This window comes from Salvelinus namaycush, chromosome 32 (genome assembly GCF_016432855.1).
Source record: "Salvelinus namaycush isolate Seneca chromosome 32, SaNama_1.0, whole genome shotgun sequence".
In the NCBI taxonomy this organism is placed as follows: Eukaryota; Metazoa; Chordata; class Actinopteri; order Salmoniformes; family Salmonidae; genus Salvelinus; species Salvelinus namaycush.
The window spans coordinates 25,435,281-25,448,012 of record NC_052338.1 but is presented as its reverse complement, the minus strand read 5'-3'; the positions used below and the strand labels follow the sequence as shown (position 1 = coordinate 25,448,012).

The following is a 12,732-nucleotide window of genomic DNA, read 5'->3' as shown; positions in this document are numbered from 1 at the left end:
CTGTAGCTCAGTATGCTTTGAATTGTCAGGTAACTGATGTACTATTCCCTGGAGAAGGAAAATAACTCTCCAAAAGTTCAACGGGAAGAGATGAAAGTAATTAAAAAAGAGAGAAAGGAGGGAGGAGGTTAGGGCGGGTGGGAGGTGTTTGCGAACAGATCTCTCCAAGCTATTGTGTTAATATTTATGTATAATTAATTAAAGTGTGGAAGCGGAAAGAGAACAAGAGAATAAGAGAGAGCGAGCGAGAGAAATGACAAGCCCCGGCGCTTGAGTGGCTTAATTATCTGTAGAAATATTAGGAGAGATGAGTCACACTCACGACGACACATTGGACACAGTTGCTATTTGAATCTTGATTTCCTTCTCGTCTTTGTGCAGCGAAGTGTTATCTACATCAGCGTTGGAGACGAGACGAGCTCCCATGGTTTTTAAAGATTTTTTTTCCAAACCACACAATAGGAGAACAGACAGGATCAGAGAGACGCTCTTGTCCTCTTCATATAAAAAATCTATCCCTTTTTATTAATTATTTTTTGAGTTCTCAAATGCATTTTACTGTGTGGAGGAATACATGAATGAGTCAACCACGGTTTGACAAAACTATCGATAGAGAATTTGTAGGTTCTTGTATGCTAGTCATCTGTAACCATGTCAACGCACGTTTCAAGTACAGCATTGGGACACTCACAGAATGATACTACTAAACCACTAGGCTACCTGCCTCTAACCACTAGGCTACCTGCCTCTAACCACTAGGCTACATGCCTCTAACCACTAGGCTACCTGCCTCTAACCACTAGGCTACCTGCCTCTAACCACTAGGCTACCTGCCGCCCCAAGTTCATGTGGGACTATACTGTCAATAAATCGCTCTCACAATTCCAATAGTATACCATAGAAAGAGAACAGCTCATTTTAGGACTCATTCTAGATCATTACACATTCACATTGACTGTTGAAGAACAAGCATGCCAATATTGTCACAACACAATACAAATTGATTCAGCTCAGGGCAATTTGTTTCAGGGCAGCACAGCCTAGGTGCAACCTACACATACATCACTATCCAGTCACTTAGATGTTAAATAGCTCTATTTTGGTAAGATGAAGTGGTTGCTGTGTCTTTGCAGAGCGGAACTGTTGCCGGGGAGTCCAGCTCTGAGCCTGCTAGCCCAGACACATCTCTCAGGCCTGTCCTGACCATAATGGAGGACGAGAGGCAGACCATGACCGAGGGTCAATACAAATGTCTTGAGCTGTTCAGCCGAGACCAGCAGCACAACATCACAGGTGAAGCACAAATCACTCATTTAAAAGTACAAAAATTGATGTACCAATCCCAGATTGCCCCTTTAATCTAATCACACTACTTACTGGGAGTCTGGGATCTGATTAATGGAGCTCTTTGAGAAAGCACTAGTGTTGATGCTATGACCTTTGTTGCTTAAGTAAATCTTAGTGGATGGATGTGTAATCAGTGCTCCCTTGATGCTATAGGTAATAGAAATGCTGGTACTATCTTTTGGTATTTGTTTCATTAGTCCATTGTTGACATAGTCCCAAAATGTTTTGCTTGTCACCAATCAAGTTTTCAAGATATGTAACTTTCAAAATACAGAAATAATCACGTATGATACATTTTGCATTATATAATATAAAACACAGCATCATATGATGTAAAATGCGCCATACGGAGATAATTTCTGTATTTTGAAAGTTACATATCTTGAAAACTTGTTTGCTGACAAGTTGGGAATATGTCAACAATGGACTAATGAAAAAAATACCAAAAGATAGTTTTGGGGTGGAGTGTTATATGCCTATATAATACTTAAATGCAGTGATATATGCCTATAAAATACTTTAATGCAGGGATATATGCCTATAAAATACTTAAATGCAGTGATAAATGCCTATAAAATACTTAAATGCTGTGATATAGGCCTATAAAATACTTAAATGCTGTGATATAGGCCTATAAATGACTTAAATGCAGTGATAAAGGCCTATAAAACTACCATAGCTAAATGGTTGGAGCATCTCTGCTTTTATGGAAAGTGCTAAAGGCACCGAGCATCTGCTAAATGTCTCAAATAGACAGTATCAGTCAAAAGTTTGGACACACCTACTCATTCAAGGGTTTTTCTTTATTTCTAAAAATGTTTACATTGTAGAATAATACTAAAGACATCAAAACTATGAAATAACACATATGGAATCATGTAGTAACCAAAAAGGTGTTAAATCAAAATATATTTTAGATTCTTCAAAGTAGCCACCCTTTGCATTGATGCACTAGCGGTTCTGGGGGGGGGGGGGGGGGGGGGGCAGTGCCCATGTGAGAACAATTTTGGACCCCCTTGTGACCCCCCTAAATGTGGAGTGTGAAATAATTTTTACATAACTTATTTTTGCTATCGTTATTTTTTTACATCCATTATTAATGATGATTATGGACATGGTCTTTTGCCTGCTAATTCCTGCAATGCAGTGAAAAAAACAATATGACAACAATAACGTCTAATGTAACTGGCCCCTCTAACAGTACAACTGGCCCCAGCTTGCCCCCCCCCCCAGTTGAAATGGTCTAGAACCGCACTGCATTGATGACAGCTTGCACACTCTTGGTATTATCTCAACCAGTTTCATGATGTAGTCACCTGGAATTCAATTAACAGGTGTGCCTTGTTAAAAGTTGATTTGTGGAATTATTTTCTTCTTAATGCGTTTGAGCCAATCAGTTGTATTGTGACAAGGTAGGGGTGGTATACATAAAATAGCCCTATTTGGTAAAAGACCAAGTCCATATTATGGAAATAACAGCTCAAATAAGCAAAGAGAAACGACAGTTCATCATTACTTTAAGACATGAAGGTCTGTCAACATGGAAAATGTCAAGAACTTTGAAAGTTTCTTCAAGTGCAGTCAAAAAAAACATCAAGCGCTGTGATGAAACTGGCTCTCATGAGGACCACCACAGGAAAGCAAGACCCAGAGTTACCTCTGCTGCAGAGAATAAGTTCATTAGAGTTATCAGCCTCAGAAATTGCAGGCCAAATAAATGCTTCACAGAGTTCAAGTAACAGACACATCTCAACATCAACTGTTCAGAGGAGACTGTGTGAATCAGACCTTCATGGTTGAATTGCTGCAAAGAAACCACTACTAAAGGACACCAATAATAAGAAGAGACTTGCTTGGGCCAAGAAACACGAGCAATGGACATTAGACCGGTGGAAATCTGTCCTTTGGTCTGATGAGTCCAAATGGAAGATTTTTGGTTCCAACCACCGTGTCTTTGTGAGACACAGAGTAGGTGAACAGATGATCTCTGCATGTGCGGTTCCCACCGTGAAGCATGGAGGAGGAGGTGTGATGGTGTGGGGGTGCTTTGCTGGTGACACTGTCAGTGATTTATTTAGAATTCAAGGCACACTTAACCAGCATGGCTATCACAGCATTCTGCAGCGATACTCCATCCCATCTGGTTTGCGCTTAGTGGGGCCATCATTTGTTTTTCAACAGGACAATGACCCAAAACACACCTCCAGGCTGTGTAAGGGCTATTTGACCAAGAAGGAGAGTGATGGAGTGCTGCATCAGATGACCTGGCCTCCACAATCACCCGACCTCATCCCAATTGAGATGGTTTGGGATGAGTTGGACCGCAGAGTGAAGGAAAAGCAGTCAACAAGTTCTCAGCATATGTGGGAACTCCTTCAAGACTGTTGGAAAAGCATTCCAGGTGAAGCTGGTTGAGAGAATGCCAAGAGTATGTAAAGCTGTCATTAAGGCAAAGGGTGGCTACTTTGAAGAATTTCAAATATAAAATGTATTTTGATTTGTTTAACACTTTTTTGGTTACTACATGATTCCATAGGTGTTATTTCATAGTTTGATGTCTTCACTGTTATTCTACAATGTAGAAAATATTAAAAATAAAGAAAAACCCTTGAATGAGTAGGTGTGTCCAAACTTTTGACTGGTACTGTAAATAATAGTGTTAGACATGAATCGTTAACACATGGTTCAGCAATATGGAGGTAGCCTGAAGTGTTATTAATGAACAGCTAGCTAAAGATATTAAAAAGTTATTCTCCCTAACGCAGGTGTGTTCTGTAGTCGTATGTGGGATGGCTTGTTATGTTGGGACGAGACTCCGGTGGGGACCTACGCCACACAGAACTGCCCAGACTACCCCGGCCTGGACACCACTGGTAAGACCGCATACTGATAAATGATCCAATTTCTGCAGAGGGAATTGGCCAAGTCACAGGTAGATTATAGAGATCATTTTGACCAATAGTCTCTATAGGAATGACAATGTAGCATCTTACACTCAAGTTCTGATCTAGGATCTAGGATCAGATTATATGGACAGGGGGGAACTGGTCCTAGATCTGTATCAAACATCAATCTAGGATCAGGTCCTCCCTGTCCATGTACTCTTATGGAATGTGATCTAAAAGGCAAAACTGATCCTAGATCAGCACTCCTACTCTGAGATGCTTTTTGAATACAGGTACTTATCTGACCAATCTGACTAGTGACACAATGACTGCAATGAGAGTTGGACTAATGAGTGTAGAGTATATAGATTGTTAATCACTAGTGATGCAACAATTGATCTAATTATTTCACTCTTCTTTTGTTCTGTTGAAGCAAGCTGTCTTGGATCGCTCAGCTGGGTTTTATGTACAGAACCGTTGATTAGCTGCTGGGGGAGGACAGGCTGCTGGGTTAACGTGCTTACAGACAGGGAACATCGTGATCTCAGTCATTATCCAACAGAAGATTCAACTTACGCTTTAGTGATTAGAGCAGGGAAGAGTTTCCCCAAGTCTGGTATATTAAAGTGTTATGTGATGCTCATAACTTATATCTTAAGTGTTTTTCTAGCTTTGGTGGTGAATTAGTTGAATGACAAGGAGCTGGCTCTCAGTGTTATGGAATGCAGTGATGCTCAATTGAGTAATGAGGACATACAGAATAACACTTAAAAGGGCAATCTGCGGTACAAATAGCAACATTTATATGACAGCAAAATGAGAGAGAAAAAACTACCGACACGGCACAAACTGGTTGAATCAACGTTGTTTCCACGTCATGTAAAAAAAATAACTGATAGGATTTAAAAAAAATCATCAATGTAAAGGCATTTCAGATTTTTTTCATCCAGCTTCTAACCTAATGACATAGTGAAATGTTTTGTCATTTTCACGTTGAATTCACGTTAGTTGACAACTCAACCAAATGTAAATCAAAACTAGGTGTTGAACTGACGTCTGTGCCCAGTGGGTAACTATTGCCTCTACAGTTGATATTACAGTCCAGTCAGTGTAGCTATAGCAGCGGCTTCATGTGACAATGATGGATTCAGTGATGGATTGATGATGGATTCAGCAGCTGCCAAATCACCATTACTCATTGCTGAAATTATATCGCTAACAATTACCATGAAGTGTTTATTTTTTTGCAGGAAAAGTGTCAAAATATTGTGATGAATCTGGTAATTGGGTCCAAAGTCCCTTCATTAATAAGACCTGGTCCAAATGTCTGACGTTCTCCAAGGAAAAGTTAAAGGTAATTGGAAATTGATTCGTTTTCAGTTGATTAATGGACAAAACAGTACAGGTCTGTCTGGGACAGGCAATGCATCCAAAATGGCACCATAGTCCCTATAAAGTCCACTACTTTGGACCAGAACCCTATGGGCCCTGGTCTAAAGTATTGCATTGTTTAGTGAATAGGGTGCCAATCCTCACGCTGTATTCCATCTATCTGTGTCTTGGTAATCACTGTTATTGTTCCCTGTTGACAAGTAGAAATCCTCACGCTGTATTCCATCTATCTGTGTCTTGGTAATCACTGTTATTGTTCCCTGTTGACAAGTAGAAATCCTCATGCTGTATTCCATCTATCTGTGTCTTGGTAATCACTGTTATTGTTCCCTGTTGACAAGTAGAAATCCTCACGCTGTATTCCATCTATCTGTGTCTTGGTAATCACTGTTATTGTTCCCTGTTGACAAGTAGAAATCCTCATGCTGTATTCCATCTATCTGTGTCTTGGTAATCACTGTTATTGTTCCCTGTTGACAAGTAGAAATCCTCACGCTGTATTCCATCTATCTGTGTCTTGGTATTCACTGTTATTGTTCCCTGTTGACAAGTAGAAATCCTCATACTGTATTGTGTGTGTTTCTTTATGGTGTCTGTCCCGTTACATGTGGTTCTTCCCCAGAAGGTGACTCCCCATGGTCTGCTAGAGCCAGGGTCTGTGGAGCCCACTGTGGAGACTCCAGTCAGCCAGAAGGTGACTCCTCATGGTCTGCTAGAGCCCACTGTGGAGACTCCAGTCAGCCCCAGGGCCAGTCAGGAGGAGGAGGAGAGGAAGAAGATCATCGACGGTCAATACAAATGCTTTGAGAAGATGAACAGAGACCAGCCATATAACAAATCAGGTAGTGATGATGTGCGCTACTCTAATTCCGCTTTCACATAGGATTTATGGGATTTTGCCTGTAAAAAAAATTGAATTTTTGCCTGCATATGCTTTTTATACCTCCAGTGCACATTCCTTTTATACCTCCAGTACACATTCCTTTTAAACCTCCAGTACACATTCCTTTTAAACCTCCAGTGCACATTCCTTTTATACCTCCAGTGCACATGCCTTTTATACCTCCAGTGCACATTCCTTTTAAACCTCCAGTACACATTCCTTTATACCTCCAGTGCACATTCCTTTTATACCTCCAGTACACATTCCTTTTATACCTCCAGTACACATTCCTTTTATACCTCCAGTGCACATTCCTTTTATACCTCCAGTGCACATTCCTTTTATACCTCCAGTGCACATTCCTTTTATACCTCCAGTGCTGTCACGATCGTCTTGCTGAGAGAGAGAGGACCAAGGCGCAGCGTGTGAAAAATACATCTTCTCTTTATTTAGAAGAAGAACCAACGAAACAAAACAACAAATAGACGAACGTGAAGCTAATAACGACTAAGTGCAAACATGCAACATAGACATAGACAATTACCCACATTAACCTAGTGCCTATGGCTGTCTTAAATATGGCTCCCAATCAGAGACAATTAATGACATCTGTCTCTGATTGAGAACCATTCAGGCAACCATAGACACAGCTAGACACCTACACTAAACACAAACCCATCTACTCTACTTAACCCCCTAAACCATACAACCACCCTAGACAATACAAAAACACATACCTTCCCCATGTCACACCCTGACCTAACTAAAATAATAAAGGAAACAAAGAATACTAAGGCCAGGGCGTGACAGTACCCCCCCCCCAAAGGTGCGGACTCCGGCCGCAGAACCTGAAACAGAAGGGGAGGGTCCGGGGTGGCCCCCATCATGGCGGCGGCTCGGGCGCGGGACGAGGCCCCCACTCCACCATTGTCAATACCCGCTTTGGTGGCGCCTCTGGAGCGGCGACCCTTGTAGCAAGTCCCGGACTGAAGACCATCCCAGAGGGCACCACCGGACGGATGGGTAGCTCCGGACTGAGGGGTAGCTCCGGACTGAGGGGTAGCTCCGGACTGAGGGGTAGCTCCGGACTGAGGGGTAGCTCCAGACTGAGGGGTAGCTCCGGACTGAGGGGTAGCTCATGACTGGAAGGCAGCTCCGGACTGAGGGACGGCAGCTCCGGACTGAGGGACGGCAGCTCCGGACTGAGGGACGGCAGCTCCGGACTGAGGGACGGCAGCTCCGGACTGAGGGACGGCAGCTCCGGACTGAGGGACTGCAGCTCCGGACTGAGGGACGGCAGCTCCGGACTGAGGGACGGCAGCTCCGGACTGAGAGATGTCAGCTCATGGCCGGCTGACGGATCTGGCTGCTCATGGCCGGCTAACGGATCTGGCTGCTCATGACCGGCTGACGGATCTGGCTGCTCATGGCCGGCTGACGGATCTGGCTGCTCATGGCCGGCTGACGGATCTGGCTGCTCATGGCCGGCTGACGGATCTGGCTGCTCATGGCCGGCTGACGGATCTGGCTGCTCATGGCCGGCTGACGGATCTGGCTGCTCATGGCCGGCTGACGGATCTGGCTGCTCATGGCCGGCTGACGGATCTGGCTGCTCATAGCCGGCTGACGGATCTGGCTGCTCATAGCTGGCTGACGGATCTGGCTGCTCATGGCTGACTGGCGGCTCTGGCAGATCCTGGCTGGTTGGCGGCTCTGGCAGATCCTGGCTGGTTGGCGGCTCTGGCAGATCCTGGCTGGTTGGCGGCTCTGGCAGATCCTGGCTGACTGGCGGCTCTAGCGGCTCCTGACTGACTAACGGCTCTGACGGCTCGGGACAGACGGGCGGCTCTAATGGCTTGGGACAGACGGATGGCTCAGATGGCGCTGGGCAGACGGATGGCTCAGATGGCGCTGGGCAGACGGATGGCTCAGATGGCGCTGGGCAGACGGATGGCTCAGATGGCGCTGGGCAGACGGATGGCTCAGATGGCGCTGGGCATACGGATGGCTCAGATGGCGCTGGGCAGACGGATGGCTCAGATGGGGCTGGGCAGACGGGCAGTTCAGGCGCCGCTGGGCAGACGGCAGACTCTGGCCGGCTGAGGCGCACTGTAGGCCTGGTGCGTGGTGCCGGAACTGGTGGTACCGGGCTGGGGACACGCACCTGAAGGCTAGTGCGGGGAGAAGGAACAGGGCATACTGGACCCTGGAGACGCACATTAGGCCTAGTGCGTGGTGCCGGAACTGGTGGTACCGGGCTGGGGACACGCATCTCAGGGCTAGTGCGGGGAGCAGCAACAGGACGCACAGGACTCTGGAGACGCACAGGAGGCTTGGTGCGTGGTGCCGGAACTGGTGGTACCGGGCTGGAGACACGCACCATAGGGCGAGTGCGTGGAGGAGGAACAGGGCTCTGGAGACACACTGGAAGCCTGGTGCGTGGTGTAGGCACTGGTGGTACTAGGCTGGGGCGGGGAGGTGGCGCCGGAAATACCGGACCGTGCAGGCGTACTGGCTCCCTTGAGCACTGAGCCTGCCCAACCTTACCTGGTTGTATGCTCCCCGTCGCCCGACCAGTGCGGGGAGGTGGAATAACCCGCACCGGGCTATGTAGGCGAACCGGGGACACCATGCGTAAGGCTGGTGCCATGTAAGCCGGCCCGAGGAGACGCACTGGTGGCCAGATGCGTTGGGCCGGCTTCATGACATCCGGCTCAATCCTCAATCTAGCCCTGCCAGTGCGGGGAGGTGGAATAACCCGCACCGGGCTATGAACACGTACAGGAGACACCATGCGCTCTACTGCGTAACACGGTGTCTGCCCGTACTCTCGCTCTCCACGGTAAGTACAGGGAGTATGCGCAGGTCTCCTACCTGACTTCGCCACACTCCCTTTTAGCCCCCCCCCCAAGAAATTTTTGGGTTTCCAGCCTTGCTTCCGTGCTGCCTCCTCATATCGCCTCCTCTCGGCTTTAGCTGCCTCCAGCTCTTCACGAGGGAGGCGATATTCTCCCGGTTGTGCCCAAGGACCCTTTCCATCCAGTATCTCCTCCCATGTCCATGAATCCTTTGTGTATTGCTCCTGTTGCTGCTTTACACGCCGCTTGGTCCGATTCTGGTGGGTAATTCTGTCACGATCGTCTTGCTGAGAGAGAGAGGACCAAGGCGCAGCGTGTGAAAAATACATCTTCTCTTTATTTAGAAGAAAAACCAACGAAACAAAACAACAAATAGACGAACGTGAAGCTAATAACGACTAAGTGCAAACATGCAACATAGACATAGACAATTACCCACATTAACCTAGTGCCTATGGCTGTCTTAAATATGGCTCCCAATCAGAGACAATTAATGACATCTGTCTCTGATTGAGAACCATTCAGGCAACCATAGACACAGCTAGACACCTACACTAAACACAAACCCATCTACTCTACTTAACCCCCTAAACCATACAACCACCCTAGACAATACAAAAACACATACCTTCCCCATGTCACACTCTGACCTAACTAAAATAATAAAGGAAACAAAGAATACTAAGGCCAGGGCGTGACAAGTGCACATTCCTTTTATACCTCCAGTGCACATTCCTTGTATACCTCCAGTGCACATTCATTTTATACCTCCAGTGCACGTTCCTTTTATACCTCCAGTACACATTCCTTTTATACCTCCAGTGCACATTCCTTTTATACCTCCAGTGCACATTCCTTTTATACCTCCAGTGCACATGCCTTTTATACCTCCAGTGCACATGCCGGTGAGGAGTGGTAGTAGTGGTATACAGATGTGGGTGGGTGTCTATTTGAATAAATCCATTGAGAAAATACTCAGGTCATGAGAAACATTATAAGACTAATGAAATGTGTTTTCAAAAGAATAGAATGGCATATTTTGAGTTTAATTATGTTACTGGTCTGTGCAGTCTACATGCTATGTGGCTGTGCCATGCACAGGAACTCTAGTTATTTTGTTCATTAAACAGACAAGATACACTTAGGCTACGCTGATCACAGTCAATACACATATTTTATAGTAGGCTAAGAATATAATGAAATATAACAGAATAAAATACTACTAATATTTTTCCCATACAACGTGTGGAAACGTTATCATATAAAAAAAGTGATATTTTGAAACAGAGCCCAAGTCTATACTTTTTTCATCCACGTTTAATTTCTTTCCTACACTCACGCTGCCTTGTTAGGGAGGAGGCGCTAGAGTTTTACATTGAGAGTATCTTCATCAGGCGCTAGAGTTTTACATTGAGAGTATCTTCATCAGGCACTAGAGTTTTACATTGAGAGTATCTTCATCAGGCGCTAGAGTTTTACATTGAGAGTATCTTCATCAGGCGCTAGAGTTTTACATTGAGAGTATCTTCATCAGGCGCTAGAGTTTTACATTGAGAGTATCTTCATCAGGCGCTAGAGTTTTACATTGAGAGTATCTTCATCAGGCGTTAGAGTTTTACATTGAGAGTATCTTCATCAGGCGCTAGAGTTTTACATTGAGAGTATCTTCATCAGGCGCTAGAGTTTTACATTGAGAGTATCTTCATCAGGCGCTAGAGTTTTACATTGAGAGTATCTTCATCAGGCGCTAGAGTTTTACATTGAGAGTATCTTCATCAGGCGTTAGAGTTTTACATTGAGAGTATCTTCATCAGGCGTTAGAGTTTTACATTGAGAGTATCTTCATCAGGCGTTAGAGTTTTACATTGAGAGTATCTTCATCAGGCGTTAGAGTTTTACATTGAGAGTATCTTCATCAGGCGTTAGAGTTTTACATTGAGAGTATCTTCATCAGGTGCTAGAGTTTTACATTGAGAGTATCTTCATCGGGCGTTAGAGTTTTACATTGAGAGTATCTTCATCAGGCGTTAGAGTTTTACATTGAGAGTATCTTCATCAGGCGCTAGAGATTTACATTGAGAGTATCTTCATCGGGCGCTAGAGTTTTACATTGAGAGTATCTTCATCAGGCGCTAGAGTTTTACATTGAGAGTATCTTCATCAGGCGCTAGAGTTTTACATTGAGAGTATCTTCATCAGGCGTTAGAGTTTTACATTGAGAGTATCTTCATTGGGCGCTAGAGTTTTACATTGAGAGTATCTTCATCAGGCGCTAGAGTTTTACATTGAGAGTATCTTCATCGGGCGCTAGAGTTTTACATTGAGAGTATCTTCATCAGGCGCTAGAGTTTTACATTGAGAGTATCTTCATCAGGCGCTAGAGTTTTACATTGAGAGTATCTTCATCAGGCGTTAGAGTTTTACATTGAGAGTATCTTCATCAGGCGTTAGAGTTTTACATTGAGAGTATCTTCATCAGGCGCTAGAGTTTTACATTGAGAGTATCTTCATCGGGCGCTAGAGTTTTACATTGAGAGTATCTTCATCAGGCGCTAGAGTTTTACATTGAGAGTATCTTCATTGGGCGCTAGAGTTTTAAATTGAGAGTATCTTCATCAGGCGCTAGAGTTTTACATTGAGAGTATCTTCATCGGGCGTTAGAGTTTTACATTGAGAGTATCTTCATCAGGCGTTAGAGTTTTACATTGAGAGTATCTTCATCAGGAGCTAGAGTTTTACATTGAGAGTATCTTCATCAGGCGTTAGAGTTTTACATTGAGAGTATCTTCATTGGGCGCTAGAGTTTTACATTGAGAGTATCTTCATCAGGCGCTAGAGTTTTACATTGAGAGTATCTTCATCAGGCGCTAGAGTTTTACATTGAGAGTATCTTCATCAGGCGCTAGAGTTTTACATTGAGAGTATCTTCATCAGGCGCTAGAGTTTTACATTGAGAGTATCTTCATCAGGCGCTAGAGTTTTACATTGAGAGTATCTTCATCAGGCGTTAGAGTTTTACATTGAGAGTATCTTCATCAGGCGTTAGAGTTTTACATTGAGAGTATCTTCATCAGGCGTTAGAGTTTTACATTGAGAGTATCTTCATCGGGCGTTAGAGTTTTAAATTGAGAGTATCTTCATCAGGCGCTAGAGTTTTACATTGAGAGCATCTTCATCAGGCGTTAGAGTTTTACATTGAGAGTATCTTCATCAGGCGCTTGAGTTTTACATTGAGAGTATCTTCATCAGGCGCTAGAGTTTTACATTGAGAGTATCTTCATCAGGCGCTAGAGTTTTACATTGAGAGTATCTTCATCAGGCGCTAGAGTTTTACATTGAGAGTATCTTCATCGGGCGTTAGAGTTTT

The 12,732-nt window shown here is 44.5% G+C and overlaps 1 protein-coding gene across 1 annotated transcript in view; it reads left to right on the top strand.

Moving 5' to 3' along the window:
* Nucleotides 1–574: 574 nt before the first annotated feature.
* LOC120027071 (calcitonin gene-related peptide type 1 receptor-like) overlaps nucleotides 575–12,732 on the top strand; it is a 63,858-nt gene continuing 51,700 nt past the window's right edge. Inside the window, exons 1-5 of the mRNA XM_038971914.1 lie at nucleotides 575–592; nucleotides 1,134–1,293; nucleotides 4,113–4,220; nucleotides 5,483–5,586; nucleotides 6,316–6,466. Of these exons, the coding sequence (XP_038827842.1) occupies nucleotides 575–592; nucleotides 1,134–1,293; nucleotides 4,113–4,220; nucleotides 5,483–5,586; nucleotides 6,316–6,466 (541 nt within the window). The remainder of the gene's footprint in view (nucleotides 593–1,133; nucleotides 1,294–4,112; nucleotides 4,221–5,482; nucleotides 5,587–6,315; nucleotides 6,467–12,732) is intronic.